This window comes from Chionomys nivalis, assembly GCF_950005125.1.
Source record: "Chionomys nivalis chromosome 23 unlocalized genomic scaffold, mChiNiv1.1 SUPER_23_unloc_1, whole genome shotgun sequence".
Lineage (NCBI taxonomy): Eukaryota > Metazoa > Chordata > Mammalia > Rodentia > Cricetidae > Chionomys > Chionomys nivalis.
Window position 1 is genome coordinate 1289474 of NW_026646869.1, and position 16743 is coordinate 1306216.

General features: G+C 50.7%; 1 protein-coding gene across 1 annotated transcript; it reads left to right on the forward strand.

Annotated features, from left to right (window-relative positions):
• Positions 1-236: 236 nt before the first annotated feature.
• Positions 237-13915, forward strand: Napsa (napsin A aspartic peptidase). Its single transcript, XM_057761052.1, has 9 exons — positions 237-426; positions 9554-9689; positions 9771-9894; positions 10007-10125; positions 10556-10755; positions 12058-12180; positions 12272-12416; positions 12797-12895; positions 13596-13915. Exons 1-9 carry the CDS (start codon positions 353-355, stop codon positions 13833-13835), a joined length of 1260 nt encoding a protein of 419 aa, XP_057617035.1. The 5' UTR covers positions 237-352; the 3' UTR covers positions 13836-13915.
• Positions 13916-16743: the final 2828 nt, after the last annotated feature.

Here is a 16743-nt window from a genome sequence, read left to right on the forward strand (position 1 = left end):
AGAAAATCTGTGGTTAATGAGTCTCAGAAAAGTGAACTGAAAGTCAAAAGTAGAAGCCATAGAGGTGGCAGGAAAGGGGCGGGTGCTGGGTCTGCCCTCACCACTCCTTCCAAAAGTGCAAGTCAAACAGCACACATCTTAAATAGTCAGGTTCTGGTCCCCGTGCCACCTGCTGCTGAAGGACTTCACACACACACACACACACACACACACACACACACACACACACACACACGGGATCACTTCTGTGTTTCTGTGTTCCAGCAGGTGGTGGGGCGTGGACAGGGTGGAGTCTCAAGGGGAAGAAAGGGGCCGCAGGACATCTTGGCCTAGCTAGTCTCAGTCCCCAGAGATGTCGCCGCCATGGATGCTGCTGTGCCTGCTGTTACTGGGGAATTTGGAGCCTGCAGGGGCCACGCTGATCCGGTATGGAGACACCCCTGCTCTCACTCCTGACAGATTCCTACCACTTGCCCTGTGGCCTGGGTGCACCAAGAATCCGAATTCTTTTTTCAGGGTTCCCAGACTTTTCTCCTTTTTAAAACTTGTGTGTGTGTGTGTGTGTGTGTGTGTCTGTCTGTCTGTCTGTGATGGCGTGTGCAAGGAGGTTAGGGGACAATGAATAGGTCCTGTGAATCCAGCTCAGATTCAGGTTGTGAGGTCTGGCGGCCAGGTTCCTTATCCCCTGATCCATCTTAAAGACTCCGTTTCTCAACTCTCAAACTGCGGTCTTCACTCTGAAAAATTTAGCATATTTCCTAATACCCCACATTTTTTGTTTGGTTTGTTTTTGTCCAGACTGGGTCTCATGTAGCCCATGTTGAACCCCGGGTTCTGTTGCTTCCACCTCCCCAGTGCTGGAAGTCCTGGGAAGGGAACCTGGGGTTTTGTGCTATGCAAGAACCCTACCCACTCAGCCACATCCTTAGCCACAGTGCTACATTTCTTGTTTGCTTGCTTGTTTTTCTTTTTTTTTTTCTTTTTTTTTTTTTGGTTTTTTGAGACAGGGTTTTTCTGTGGCTTTGGAGCCTGTCCTGTCCTGGAACTAGCTCTTGTAGACCAGGCTGGTCTCGAACTCACAGAGATTCACCTGCCTCTGCCTCCCAAGTGCTGGTATTAAAGGCGTGCGCCACTACCGCCCGGCTTGCTTGCTTGTTTTTCAACACAAGGTTTCTCTGTAGCTTTGGAGCCTGTCCTGGAGCTTGATCTGTAGACCAGGCTGGCCTCAAACTCACAGAGATCTGCCTGTCTCTGCCTCCCGAGCGCTGGGACTGTGGGCACGCTCCACCACCACCCGGCTGTCCCCCATGTTTTTTTTAAAGACAGGGTGTTACTACTAGAACTCACATTGTAAAACAGGCTGGCCTTGAACTCATAGAGCTCCTTCTGCCTCTGTCTCTCAAGTGCTGAGATTCAAGTTATGGGCCACCACATTTTTAAATCCAAGATATTCTTATATTCTTTTTTTTTTTTTTTTTTTTGGTTTTTTTTTTTTTTTTTGGTTTTTTCGAGACAGGGTTTCTCTGTGGCTTTGGAGCCTGTCCTGGAACTAGCTCTTGTAGACCAGGCTGGTCTCGAACTCACAGAGATCCGCCTGCCTCTGCCTCCCGAGTGCTGGGATTAAAGGTGTGCGCCACCACTGCCCGGCCAAGATATTCATTTGGCTAGGTAGGAAGTAGAGTTCAAGGGTATAGAGACACTGTGTCCAGACACCAAGAGCGAGGGAGGTGGTTCAGCGGTGACACACTTGTCTAGGAGACACCAGGGCCTCCATTCAATGCCCAGCACCACAAGGCAAAACAATTTTGGTCCGAAGGACCAGGACTGGAGACCTCTCCTTATCCAATCAGGATACATTTTGTGAGGAGGTTCCTTGGACCTGAGCCCTGGTGGTCTGGCTTTAAGATTCAGGCCCTCTGACTTTCCCTCCATTCTTGAAGACCATGTCTGTGGTCTAGAAACTTCGATACCCCAGATTCTCACTTCTGAGCATGCCTGTTCCAGGGAGGCCTCCCCATGAGCGACCCCCAACACCTTGTCTCTGATTCATCTCCTAATTTCTCCCCTTCTTTGCTTTTACCACCTCCCAGCTCTTGATGGGGGCACCGTTCCAGAAAGCATTTCTGTCACACTCAAGACACTCTGGGCCTCTCCAGACCTCTTCATGGGCCTGGGTGGGGTGCCAGGGTGAGCAATGGCCAGAAGGCTACCATGCCCAGCTCCATTAACCTGCTTTGGGTTTTGTTTGCTTTTTAAAAAAATCTGTTTATTGTGTTGTAGAGTTTGTGTGTATTCACAGCACTTGTGTGGAAGTCAGGGGACATGTTTCAGGAACAGGTTCTTTCCTGCCTTACAGGTCCTAGGATTGAGCTCAGGTCATGAGACTTGGCAGCAGGACCTTTGCCCTCTGAGCCATCTCACCAGTGCTGGTGCTGATTTCTTCTCTCTCTCTCTCTCTCTCTCTCTCTCTCTCTCTCTCTCTCTCTCTCCCTCCCTCCCTCCCTCCCTCTCTCCCCCCTCCCTCCCATCCCTCCCTCCCATCCCTCCCCTTCCTCCCTCCCTCCCCTTCCTCCCTCCCTCCCTCCCTCCCTCCCTTCCTTCCTCCCTCCCTCCCCTCCCTCCCCTCCCTTCCCTTCCTTCTTCCCTCCCTCCCTACCTTCCTCCCTCCCTTCCTTCCTCCCTCCCTCCCTCCCTCCCATCCCTCCCTCCCCTTCCTTCCTCCCTCCCTCCCCTCCTTCCTTCCTTCTTCCCTCCCTCCCTTCCTTCTTCCCTCCCTCTCCTTCCTTCCTTCCTTCCTTCCTTCCTTCCTTCCTTCCTTCCTTCCTCCCTCCCTCTTTTTGAGGTCCCACATAGTCCAGACTAGCCCTAACTGGCTATATAGGCAAGGCTGAGCTTCCGGGTCTCCTGTCTCAACCGTTACAGGTGTGTGCACCATCTTGCCTTATTATGCGGTCTTGGGAGTGGAAGTTAGGACTTCCTGTATGGTAGGTGAACTCTATCAACCGAGTCACATCCCCAGCCCCCTTTAACCTGATTTTTAACCTAATATACCACAGACTTCCAAACCCACGCCAAGAGCTGCGGCCACACCCGTGTCATTCAGAGACACACTCAATCCCAGGATGCTCCGCCCAAGGCTAGCAAAACAGAACTGGGAGACCTACATTTGTGCCAGCATTTGGTCAGGCCTTGAGCAAAGCCCCTGCTCAAAGGCCAAGTTCAGCATATGTTCAACCAGCGTTTGCAATGGGATCTTAAAGAGGCCCCACCCGTTCATTTGTCCAGCGGGGCCGTGTAAATGAGGGAGGTCAGGGCAGAGTGATGCTGAGTTCCTGAAGGAATTCTGCTTACTAGCTTGACCACATGATCAGAGATGGCACTTCCCACAGGCACTGGGCTCTTCCACGCTCATCATCAATCAAGAAAATGCAGCGCAGGCCAGTCTGGGGGATCAGGCACTTTCTTAGCTGAGCTTCTCCCTTCCAAAATAAGTCTAGCTTCTGTCAAGGTGACGTAAAACTATCCAGCACAACTGACTCCTCAGGTCGACACAAAACGTATCAGTGTTAAACCATAACCTTTCCTTTCCTGTCCACCTCCCAAGAGCTCATATTAATGCTAATATCACAGGATAAAACATTCTAACTTTTAAAAGTCCCAGTCTTCAAAAATTCAAACTCTTTAAAAGTTCAATCTTCAGCCAGGGGTGGTGACGCACGCCTTAAATCCCAGCACACGGGAGGCAGAGGCAGGCGGATCTCTTTGAGTTTGAGGTCAGCCTGGTCTACAGAATGAGTAGACAGGACAACCAGGCCTACACAGAGAAAACCTTGTCTCGAAAAACAAAAACAAACAAACAAAAAAGTTCAGTCTTCGAAAATTACTCAGAGTCTCCCTCAAAGATCTAGGCTCTTTAGAATATTCGTAGTCTCTAAAATACCCAGCCTCCTACAATTCCAAAGTCTCTTTAAAAGTTCAAAGTCTCAGCTGTGGGCATCTGTTAAATCAAAACAAGTGAACTATTTTCTTATTCCAAGAGGGAAGAGCCCACAGTCTCGGCTCCGAAGACAGTCAGAGCCAGAGGTCCGGGGCCCACAGTCTGGGCTCCGGAGGCCTTGCGCAGCACACACGGCTCATCTAAGCTCGTGCTCTCCGGCTGCTCGGCTCTGGTCGGCCCTTGGTGGTCATTGCTTGGCACTAGCACCTCCAAAATGCTGGGTTTCTGCAACTGGTCTACCTCTTTACTAATATAGCCTCTTCTGGGCGCTCTCTCAGGAACCCTGCCCCTGCCACATGAAGCCAAGCCTCAGTTCTCTCCCATGACCCCTTCAGTCCTGGGGCTTGTAGCGCAACTGAGGCTACAGCTTCACCAGTAGCCTCCTCCAGCTGCTCCCAGAGCCTTGCCGCAGCCTCGCGACTCCTCATTGCCTTTAAAACCAGCACCACATGGCTAAGTCTGATGAGCAGCACAAGGTACATCCACACATCCCTCTGGACCACAGCTTCTATGTGTTGAACCTGAGGAAGCATTTCCCAGAATTTTTTTTTTTTTTTTTTTGATTTTTCGAGACAGGGTTTCTCCGTAGTTTTTGGTTCCTGTCCCGGAACTACCTCTTGTAGACCAGACTGGCCTCGAACTCACAGAGATCTGCCTGCCTCTGCCTCCCGAGTGCTGGGATTGAAGGTGTGTGTCACCACTGCCTAAGCCAGATGTGTATAGTCTGCCTTGCTTTCAACATACTTAGCTTCCAAGTTCCTGCCTAACAAACAGCCCACTGAGCTCTGAGCATTCAACAGCTTCCTCAGCCCAAAGTTCAAATGCCACCACCGTCCTTCCCCAAACACAAGTCCCAGGCATGCCCATGAACCCGGCACAGACTTCTATCTTAGTTAGGGTTTCTATTATGTGATAAAATATCAGGGACAAAGCACCTTGGAAAGAAAAGGGTTGATTTCAGCTTTACAACTTCTAGGTTAGGGCTTGGCACCGAGTAAAGTAAGGCAGGAACTGGAGGCAGGAACTGAACAAAAGCCGTGGAAGATCACTGCTTGCTCCTCTTGGCTTACTCAATCTGATTTCTTTCTTTCTTTTTTAAAAAATTATTTATTTTTTATTTCATGTCCATTAGTGTTGGTTCCCCTGGAGCCAGAGTTACAGACAGTTGTGAGCTGCCTTGTGGGTGTTGGGAATTGAACCAGGATCCTCTGGAAGAGCAGCCAGTGCTCTTAACCACTGAGCCATCTCTCCAGCTCCATCAATCTGTTTGCTTATACAATCCAGGACCACCTGTCTAGAGGTGGCATTTCCTGTGGTGAGCTGGTTTCTCTCACATCAAAAAATGCACAAAGTCTTGCCCACAGGTCGATCTGGTGAAAGTGTTTTCTCAATTGAGACTCTCTCTTTCAAAATGACTCCAACTGTGTCAGGTTGATATAAAAGGAGCCGGCATATCCTGCATGTATGTATGTGTTCTGTGTACATTCCTGATGCCTACAGAGACCAGAGGAGGGCCTTGGATTCCATGAAACTAGAAGCATAGGGTTACAAGCCGCCATGTGGGTACTGGGATCAAACCTGGGTCTTCTGGAAGAGCAATAATGTTCTTGCCAGCTGAGCCACCTCTTTAGCCATGATTTATTTATTTGTTTGTTTGTTTGTTTGTTTGTTTATTATGTACACAGTATTCTGTCTGTGTGTATGCCTGAAGGCCAGAAGAGGGCGCCAGACCTCATTACAGATGGTTGTGAGCCACGATGTGGTTGCTGGGAATTGAACTCAGGACCTTTGGAAGAGCAGGCAAAGCTCTTAAGCACTGAGCCATCTCTCCAGCCCCTAGCCATGATTTTTTAAAATAGTCTTATTCTGTAGGCCAGGGTGCTTTGGAACTCATGGCAATTCTCTCATATCAGAGATTGTATATGGATTAGAAGTTCTCAACACCACACTTATTTATGACAGAGGCTAAGGACAGGCAAAGCCTTTACAGGATACTGCCACCACTCTGAGGCAGAGGCAAGAGGATTGCTACAAGTTGGAAGCCATCAAGGGCTACATAACAAAACTGGGTTTCCCTCCCCACTACCCACCGCCCACATAGAAAGAAAAGTGTGCCCAATACCACTGCTCGAATGGACCACGCTTCATGCGGAAATTCTGAGGAACGCGATGGCGGGAGCTGCTTCCCCTTGCGTCGTGGTAGAGCTGGGTCTCATCTGCATATGCTTCACAGAAGAGCTGGGCTCCACCTGTCCCTTCTCCAGTCAGACCTGTCCTTACTAAGCAGATCTTCTTGTCCATTATTGAAGGGGAAGTTATGGTTGTTGGGTTAAAAATTATGTCTAGAGTCTTCTTCCTTCTTTTTTGCCTCCTTTACTTCCTTTTTTGATATCTTTTTCCCCTCCCTTTGTGGTACTGAAGACTGCACCTGCAGTCTTGTGCTTGTTAGGCAAATATTCTACCACTGAGCCACACCCCAGCCCTCACTGGGGATTCTAGGCAGGGGCTCTACCACTGAGCCACACCCCAGCCCTCACTGGGGATTCTAGGCAGATGCTTTACTGTAGGCGGAGTTTTCCTGACCCGCAGCCGCTCTCAAATAAACACACCGAGGCTTATACAATTACAAATGCTTGGCTAATAGCTCGGGCTCCTTACTAACCTGCTCTTATATTTTAAGTTAACCCATATTCCTTATTTATGCTCTGCCACATGGTAGTACCTTTATTAGCATGGTACATTCATCTCCTGCTCCCTCTGCATCTGGCAGGTGAGTCCAGACTCCCTTCTTCCTCCCAGCATTCTCCTAGTCTGGCTCTCCTGCCTAACCTTATTCTGTCCAGCTATTGGCCAGTCACCTTCTTTATTAAACCAATCACAGCAACACATACTCACACAGTGTAAAGGAATACTCCACAGCACTCTACCTCCGAGCCATTTCTCAAGACCTCTTTTTACTTTTAAAAATATTCATCGTTGGGCTGGGAGATGGCTCAGAGGTTAAGAGCACTGGCAGTTCTTCCCAAGGTCCTGAGTTCAATTTCCAGGACCCACATGGTGGCTCACAACCATCTGTAATGACACCTGGTGCCCCCTTCTGGCGCATTGCATACATGCAGGCAGAATGCTTCATATATAAGACATAAATAAATTTTTTAAAAAAATATTCTTTTTTTTTTTTTTTTTTTTTTTTGGTTTGTCGAGACAGGGTTTCTCTGTAGCTTTGGAGCCTGTTCTGGAACTAGCTCTTGTAGACCAGGCTGGGCTCGAACTCACAGAGATCCGCCTACCTCTGCCTCCCGAGTGCTGGGATTAAAGGCGTTCACCACCATCGCCCGGCTAAAAATATTCATCTTTTAAAAAAATCTAAATTTTTGGGCTGGAGAGATGGCTCAGAGCACTGACTGCTCTTCCAGAGGACTCCAGTTCAGTTCCTAGCACCCACATGACAGCTCACAACTGTCTGTAACTCCAGTTCCAGGGGATCTAGCATGCTCACACAGACAAACATGCCGGCAAAACATCCGATACACATAAAAATAAATAAATCTTGGCCAGGCAGTGGTGGCACACACCTCTAATTCCAGCACTCTGGAAGCAGAAGCAGGGGGATCTCTGTGAGTTCAAGTTCAGTTTGGTCTGCATAGTGAGTTCCAGGACAGTCAGGGCTACATAGTGAGACCTAACCTCAAAATAAACAAACAAATAAAAAGACCACCCACAAACCAACTTTATTTTCTTCTTTTATATTCTTTTGTAAATAAACGTTGTAGAGACGTGTATTTACAGTGCATATACATTTATTGTGTGTGCATGTGCGCCGTGTGTGCATGTGCACCATGTGTGTGCACTGTGTTTGAGTGTGCACTGTGTGCATGTGCATGCGTGTGTGTACCGTGTGTGCACCATGTGTGTGCACTGTGTGCATGTGCAACATGTGTGTGCACTGTGTGCAGGTGCACCGTGCGTGTGTGTGCCGTGTGTGCATGTGCACTGTGTGTGTGCATGCATGGTGTACGTGTGCACTGTGTATGTGCACCATGTGTGCGTGTGCTCCGTGTGCATGTGCACTGTGTGCATCGCACCGTGTGTGCACCGTGTGCATGTGCACCGTGTGTGCGTGTGCACCGTGTGTGCATGTGCATTTGTGCTGTCTCTCAGGTAAGTACATGTGGAGGTCTGAGGACGGCTTGCAGAAATCAGTTCTCTCCCTTCACCATGTAGGTCTGGAGAATTATACTCCAAGTCCCCAGGCTTGGCAGCAAGCGCCTTTCCCCACTGGGCCATCTTTGCAGCTGGAACTGTGATCTTATCCGTACGCTGCACGCTGTCATGCTTGGGAAAGCCTCCCTCTTCTCAGCTGGGTCGTACTGACTTCTATTTCCTTAGAACTTTCACATCAAGTCTTTGCCACTTTGTGATTTATTTTGCCATGAAGGGTAAAATTAGGCTCTAGCATTGATATCCTGCATCCCCAAGTGTGGGAAACAAGAGTCCCACCATCATGCATGAGGTGGCTGAGAATTCACAACATGATGACAGGTTTTTAGCCCCCTACCCCATCCCCTGCCAAGGTCCACATCAAGAATTGTCAATGAAAGTCTGGAGAGATGGCCCAGTGGTTAAATGTACTGACTGCTTCTCCAAAGGACCCAGATTTGATTCCAGCACCCCATGGCAGCTAGCAACTGTCCGAAACTTCAGTTTGAAGGGATCTGATACCATCTTCTGGCCTCTGCAGGCAGAAAACAAAACACCCCTACACTTAAAATAAAATTCTTTAAATCTCAAAAAAAAATGTAAATGTAATGTCAAATCAGGGTTTCCTTTTTTGTTTCTTCTGTCAGAACAAATTACAGCTTACTTCCTGCTAGGTTTAGGTGTAATTTAAATATTTTATATATTTGTTTTTTTTTAAAGATTTATTTATTATGTATACAACATTCTGACTCCATGTATGCTGACACACCAGAAGAGGGCGCCAGATGGTTGTGACCCACCATGCGGTTGCTAGGAATTGAACTCAGGACCTTTGGAAGAGCAGGCAATGCTCTTACCCTCTGAGCCATCTCTCCAGCCCCTAGAACTAACTCTTGTAGACCAGGTTGGCCTCGAACTCACAGAGATCTGCCTGCCTCTGTCTCCCAAGTGCTGGGGTTACAGTTACAGGTATGCACCACCACCATCCAGCCCTTCCCTTCCTCCCTTCCTCCCTTCCTCCCTCCCTCCCTCCCTCTCTCTCTCCCTCCCTTCTTTCTCTCTTTTTTTCTTTTTTGGCAATCTTTGGAACTCTCTGGGATTGGTGGTCCCAGGAGAACAGCTTAAAGAATCAGGATAGCGGCAGGCCTTTGAGTGTGTACCCTGGCAATGGCTTTCTCTTGTTGCACCATGAAGCTGCCCTCAGCAGCACGCCTTGGTCATTGTGTAATACTGACTCTTTGGTCAATATTACAGAAGCCGGGGACAGTTCCCTTCCGGTGCTATGGAGGGTATCTACCACAGCAAGGTCTCCTAGATGCATGGCTTTTTCAATGTCCAAATTCCCTCACTCTCTAGAGTCCCTCTTCGCCGAGTCCACCCTGCACACAGGATCTTAAGCCCACTGAATGGATGGGGACAGCCAGCAGAGCCTCCTAGGACCGCAGCCTCTGATGACGAGCCCACCTTTGTGCCTCTGTCCAAGTTCATGAACGTGAGTCGCAGCTCCCGTGTTCCCGCCCTTGCGGTGGAGTACCCGGCTCTTCCTTTATCTTGTGTCCTCTTGTGCCACCAGACGCAGTATTTTGGAGACATTGGTTTGGGGACGCCCCCTCAGAACTTCACTGTTGTCTTTGACACGGGCTCTTCCAATCTCTGGGTGCCCTCCTCAAGATGTCATTTCTTCAGTTTACCCTGCTGTAAGCTCCCCTGAGGAAGAAGAGGGGTTTGGCCTCGGTATCTCCTTGGCTGCCCTCCCAGGTGCTGAGTCTCCCATCCCCTGAGTGACACCTGTCTTTTCTCCCGAATTAGGGTTTCACCATCGTTTCAACCCCAAGGCTTCCAGCTCCTTTCGGCCCAATGGAACCAAGTTTGCCATTCAGTATGGAACTGGGCGTCTGAACGGAATCCTGAGCCAGGAGAATCTGACTGTAGGTGACTTCAGCCCAGAACCCAGGGTCTACCACCACCTGGTTCAGGGAGGGGCTTGAAGAGGCAAGCCCTCATGGGAGAGGGGAAAGGGATTCTTGAGAGGAGATAGGGTCTCCTAGGGATGGGATGAGGGGCACAGTCTCCTGGGCAAGGGGTGAAGCTTCTCAGAAAGAGGCGGGGTCTCCTATGAAAGGAGGTAGGGTTTCTAGAGAAGAGATGGGATCTCCTTAGCAAGAGGATGGGGCTTCTTGAGAATGGGCGGGGCCTCTTGAAAAAGGGGGTGGGACTTTTGAATAAGACAAGAGGCTTTCTTTGCAAGTAGGCATGGCCTCCCCGATGATAACGTTCCCACTGCCTCCAAGCAGGACCTCAGACATAGAGGATAATGTTTTTCTAGAAGTAACTGACCCCACCTCAATTTACTCCTAGATCGGGGGAATCCAGGGAGCCTCTGTGACATTTGGAGAGGCTCTGTGGGAGCCCAGCCTGGTCTTTGCTTTTGCTCGCTTTGATGGGATCCTGGGCCTCGGTTTCCCAACTCTGTCTGTGGGAGGAGTTCAGCCTCCGTTGGACTCGATGGTGGAACAGGGGCTGCTGGAGAAGCCTATCTTCTCCTTTTACCTCAACAGGTATTGGGTGGGAATTGTCTCCATACTTCAGAGTCCAGCTCTTGCTAAAACCCTTTCCCTTGGGAGGAGGTAGATTCCGTCTTCCTAAGGCCCTCTCCCGCCACTGTTCTGGGGAACCAATGAGTTTACTCAGCTCCCTTACAGAGCACTGATGAGAGCAGCGGTGTGGCTGCTCCTCCCCTAAAGTCTCTCCCCAGCGGGGATGGTGAGTTCCCTGTAGCTCCGCAGATGGTGCCTCCTCTAGTCTTCCCCAGTCTGTATCCTCTAGACCCCCTCCCAGGCCACCAGCAATAGAGGCAGAGTAGCATGGGAGGGGGCAGCTGGGTACTCAGGTGAGGGTCTCACGACCCTCCTCACCCTTCCAGGAGGGAATTAAACAGGCGCAAGCGCAGATGGGATGGTCTCCTTCAAGAGTGCCCAAGATAGTGGTTGCTGGGCTTGGTACACAGGCACTCACAGGACCAGCCTGCAAAAATCTCCTTCAGGAAGTGTCACTGTCAACACAGGAACCCCGTGGTCCTGCATCAGGAAAGTGCTTACCCAATACAGAAACATGAGGAGAAACCCCACCACCGAAGTGGCAACTCAGGACATGCCAGTGACACTCAACTGTGGGTTCACAAAGTCCCAGACTCTGAAGTCAAACAGGAAATTCCATGCACATTTGACAAGTGCTCCACTTAAGGACCTTTACTTCGCCCCAGAGAGAGCTCGCACTCCGCTGGAGAGCCCTGCCGAGAGCCAGGATCACCCATTACGCATCAGCTTTCAGTACCAGGCATGGTGGTGCAGGACCAGGAGTTCAGGGCCATCCTTGTCTGGCCCCAGTCCCCATCCTTAGGACTTGCCCACACCCTCCAGCCTATTGCCTTGGTTACGGTTACTGTTGCGGTGATGGAACACCAGGACCAAAACCTCGCTGCAAGGCAAAGGTTTGACCTACACTTCCACACTTAGGATAGGAACTCAAACAGAAAGGACCTTGAGGCAGGATGCTCTGCATGGCTTGCTCAGCCTGCCTTCTTACAGAACCAGGACCATAAGACCACCCACAATAGGCTGTGTCCTCCCACACGAACTACTAATTAAGAAAAGGCCTTCCAGGCCTGCATGTAGCCAACTCTTATTGAAGTATTTTGTCACTTGAAGTTCCCTCCTCTCCAGTGACTCTAGCTATTGTCAAGTTGTCATAAAACTAGCTACCACACCTGCCTAGAAGTCAAATGACAGAACGTCCTATTCCTGGCCACCTCTGGGACCAGCAAACAAAACCCCAGGCTCTTCTGCACTTTGCCTCTGCAGAGATGCTGAGGGGTCTGATGGAGGAGAGCTGGTCCTGGGGGGCTCAGACCCAGCCCACTACATACCCCCCCTCACTTTCATACCAGTCACCGTCCCTGCCTACTGGCAGGTCCACATGGAGAGGTAAGGAGCCTGGCCTCGTGGGACAGGAGCTGAGGGTCTGAACAGCCAGACCCTGCCTCTGACGACAGCTCCTACCCATCCTTTTCCATAGTGTGAAGGTTGGTACAGGGCTGACTCTCTGTGCCCAGGGCTGTGATGCTATCCTAGACACAGGCACATCTCTAATCACAGGACCTAGAGAGGAGATCCGGGCCTTGAATAAGGCCATTGGGGGATTTCCCTTCCTGGCTGGGCAGGTGAGGATCACTCCTGGTTCCCGTGGGTGTGCTGCGGAGGGTCTCGGGGGTTTGATGGCAGACTCTGGGTGGGAAGCTGCCATCTAAAGGATGGAAACAGGTAACAAGGAAGGAAACGAGGAAGGCAGGCGGACCCGGAGGTCCAAGAGATGGGGAGGAAGGAAATAGGAGGAAGCCAACATGCTTTCCAGGTGGGTGGGAGAGGAAAGCGTAGAATTGGACCTAATGGGAGAAACCTACCTAACAAGGCCTTTCTACAGGAGGTCCTAAATACCTCACCGCCCAATGCAAGCTGTACTCTAGGGCACTAGGGATCACCCAAGACACTTGAGCAGAGCAGGAACCACCTGCCAGCCTTCACCGTTCCTCTTCTTCTGCAGTACCTCATCCAGTGTTCCAAGATCCCAGAGCTTCCCCCGGTCTCCTTCCACCTTGGTGGAGTCTGGTTTAACCTCACAGGCCAGGACTATGTTATTAAGGTAAGGCGACTGCCATAGTGACATCAGAGTCACTAAAGTGAGCGTGAGAGGGTAGACCTGGGGCTCTGCTTCACGGGGCTACATACAACACAGGAACTTCGCCTTTAGAGAGGGTCTCACTGTGTAGATTTGGCAGGCCCAGAACTGACCTCAAACTCAGAGATTCTCCTGCCTCCTTCTCAAGTGCTGGGATTAAAGGCCTGTCCCTTCATATTCAGCCTAAATTTTGCCTTTTTTTTCTTTTCTCCATTTCAAAGATTTTTATTTACTTTCTGTGTGTGCACACTTGACTACAGCATGTGTGTAGAAGTCAGAAGACAATTTGAAGGAATCGATTTTTCTCTTACTCTGAGGGGGTCTGAGGATTGAACTCATGTCGACAGACTCAGCAGCAAGCACCTTACCAGCTGAGCCATATTATAGCCCCCCTTTCTCTCTCTCTCTCTCTCTCTCTCTCTCTCTCTCTCTCTCTCTCTCTCTCTCTCTCTCTCTCTCTCTCTTTTTAAAATGGGTTTAAGCATATAGCCCAGGCCAGCCTTGAACTCCCCATCCTCCTGCTTGAGTCTCCCGAGCGCTGGGATCACTGGAAGGTGGCACCATGCCCAGCTAAAAACACTCCTTGTTCTGTTCTGGGTGCAGAGGAGACAATCAAACCCGGATCCCAGTGACACGCAATGTCCTCTGTGTTACCACCTTGCAGATTCTTAAGAGTGATGTTGGCCTCTGCCTGTTGGGCTTCCAAGCCTTGGACGTTCCGAAGCCTGCAGGACCCCTCTGGATCCTCGGAGACGTCTTTTTGGGGCCCTATGTGGCCGTCTTCGACCGAGGAGATAAAACCAATGGCCCGCGCGTGGGTCTGGCGCGTGCTCAGCCTCGTGCAACCGAGCCGGCAGGAAGAAGGGTTGCCCAAGTGCAGTTCCCCAGAGGACGCCCCGTTTAGGGTACAGGCACACAGGGCTTACAAAGGCTATGCTTCTTTCCAGTTTAAAAAAAAAAATCACTTTCCATTGAAGGAACTCACTTTGGTCACTTTCGGGAAGGGAAAATGAATGTCTGACCTCTAGAGTTTAGGAAGAGATGGGAGGGAAGAGAAACATTCTATTCTGCCAGTCTGCGCGCCAGCCTGAGGTCCGGGAACAACAATCTCCATGAAGCCTCTGGCTCCCCACTGCCCGTAGTCAAAGGCCCATGCATCGCGGAGCATCATGGACTTTGTAGTCCTTTTTCTGTTGGCGTCCCTCCGAGGGCGGCCACAACCTCAAGTGTGGGAGGCGACAAGTCGCGATGACGATGACAGGTGGCAGTGGGGGTGAAATTGGCAAAGCGTTCCTTCTAAGGAGAAAGGTCACCATCCTGCGGACCTTGTGTGTCCTATTATCTCCCTGGGGATTCCAGGGCCCCTGGGTCTTTCATAAAGGCGGACCTTGAAGACCCCTGTTTGTGGGGGGCGGGGTCTGGCCCTGCTCCGGTGGCGATGTCACAGCTCCCATCCGCAGTCCCTCACTCATAGAAGTGCCGAGCCCGTTCACCCCTCCCCCCACGACATATATCCCTTCAGTCACCTAGACTTGGGGTGAGTATGAGGGAGGGGCAGAAGTTCAAGTTCTGAGGGTTGAAGACAGTCTACAGCTCAGCTTGTGAGACAGAGGACTCGGGAGACGAGACTGGGAACCAAAGATTGCAGCGGTAGTACCCCCTTGATTCTGAGCTTAGGGGAGGTGGCAAGGTACTTGTGTTTTGTTTGTTTGTTTGTTTGTTTAGTTTTGGTTTTTGGAGACAGACTATTCTGTGATGCCCTGGTTGACCTAGAACTCGCTCTGTAGACCAGGCTGGCCTCAAACTCACAGAAATACACCTGCCTTTGCAATCCTAGTACTGGGATTGAAGGCGTATGCCCGGCTGTGTGGGGCGCGGGGTGGGGGTGGGGGCATTAGCAGTGTGTCTACAGTCTTGGCTTCACTGAGACTCTTCCCTGGATTTTGCACTGGATAGGTTGGAGGTAGGGAGCGGAGCAAAAAAGTAATCTTAAAAGTCCAGAAAGGGGAGATTTGTCTCTAGTGACTTGGTCTTGGGAATAGGGGAGAGGACAGCGGGGGAGGATGCTAGGGATGCCAGAGGGTGTCCTGGTGGGGGGCAAGGATGAGGATGAGTGAGGTGGACCAGAACTGAGAAGAGTCTCAAGAAGTAGGCAGACATCCTTCCTGGATCCCCTCAACTCAGTTTTGATTCTGTTCCCCTCTGGATGTTCTGTAACACAAGCTCCATCCTTTGACGTGATTGTCTACTGACCAACCCCTCTCCCCACGCCCTGGGGAATGTAGCAGGCTTTTTCATGATTCTCCCAAACCATGACATGGAGACTTAATATTAGTTCTGATGTTTGACTTTATCTCATGGCCTGTCCCACTAGCTCTTATAACTTCACCCGTTTCTTGTCATCCACATTTTGCCTCATTGTGTATGCTTCCTCCATGTCTGTCTGTCTGGTGGCTGACTGACTGGACCCAGAAATCTCCCTCTCTTTCTCCCTCATTCTCTCCTCTCTTCTTCCCCAAACCTAGATTTGTTTTCCTCCTATTTACTCTCTCTGCCTATCAGCCCCGCCTATCCCTCTTCTTCCTAGCTATTGGCCATTCAGCTTTTTATTAGACCAATCAGGTGCCTTAAGCAGGCAAGGTGAAACAGGACACACCTTTACATAGTTAAACAAATGCAGCACAAACAAATGTAAGACACCTTTAAATATTCCACTACAGGGGAGGTCTTGGGAGATACCCAAGTTTCCCAGGCCACATGAGTTTCAAACTGTTGCCTGCTCTCTATCCCCGCCTCTAACCCCCTAGTCTTCTCTCTGTTTCCTCCTCCTTATCCCCATTTCTGACCTCTGGGGGGCAGGACAAGACCAAACGCTGGTTTATTTGGTAACTGGATCCCATGCTTGGCTCTGTAAAGAGCAGAAAGTCAGGGTGGAGGTGAGGTGTGACAGAGGATTGTGATTTAGGCTTTTGTGACAGCCATATTTCCATCCTCTAATGCATGCCCAAACCCTGGGCCAGCCTGTCACCCAGGCTCCAACTGTCCCCTCACAGCGAGTCACTGCTTCTATCCGTCACATGCCAGAATTAGGAGTGTGCAGTCGGTAGTAAGTGCCTCTTTCTATTTTCTGCGTCAGAGTCTTGAAGGTTCCAGGGAATGGGAGCTCCAGGGTCTGGGGCGGGTGAGGACTCACTCCTGGGTCTGCAGGACAGGCCTCACTTCTGCGACTCTACAATGATGCAGACTCAACTGCTGTCAGGATGGGGTTAGACTGGGATGGAGAATCCAGAGGAGAGAGGACGACAGAGCTTCAGAAAGTGAAACAGAAAGAAATCCAGAGAGAGGGAGAGGGGCAGAGTCCGGGGAGGGGGGGGCGCAGAGACTCAGGGGGGGGGGAGGAGATAGAGACTTAAAGAGGGAGGGACAAAGAGCTAAAGACAGGGACTGGCACCAGAGGAGGGAGACAAAGACCCACAGAGAAAGGATGAGACTCACACACACAGAGACACTTAAAAAAGAGGAACCAGATTCCCAGAGTGGTAGGGAGAGGTGGGCGAACACTCAGAGACAACGGAGAAAAGGGTGACAGAGACACTTAAGCGGGAACTGGGCTTGGGATGGGAATACGAACCCGCGTAGCGCCTGCAGGGGGAGGCGACGAGCCAGCGACCGCCGCAACCCCTGACCCGCCCTCTTCGCTCTCTGGCGCCTCAGCCCCCGCCGCAAACCCCGCCGCAGCCCCCGCCGCAGCCTGCAGCCTCCGCCGCAGTCACTGTATTTGCGTACTGTCGGCCCCGTGCCTAGGACCGCCC

Bases quoted from the DNA above. Each gene is read 5' to 3' on its own strand.
- Napsa (XM_057761052.1), top strand. From the start codon at position 353: ATGTCGCCGCCATGGATGCTGCTGTGCCTGCTGTTACTGGGGAATTTG. The intron at 427-9,553 runs GTATGGAGACAC...CTCACTCTCTAG, and splicing joins GCAGGGGCCACGCTGATCCG to AGTCCCTCTTCGCCGAGTCC. The intron at 10,756-12,057 runs GTATTGGGTGGG...TTGCCTCTGCAG, and splicing joins TTCTCCTTTTACCTCAACAG to AGATGCTGAGGGGTCTGATG.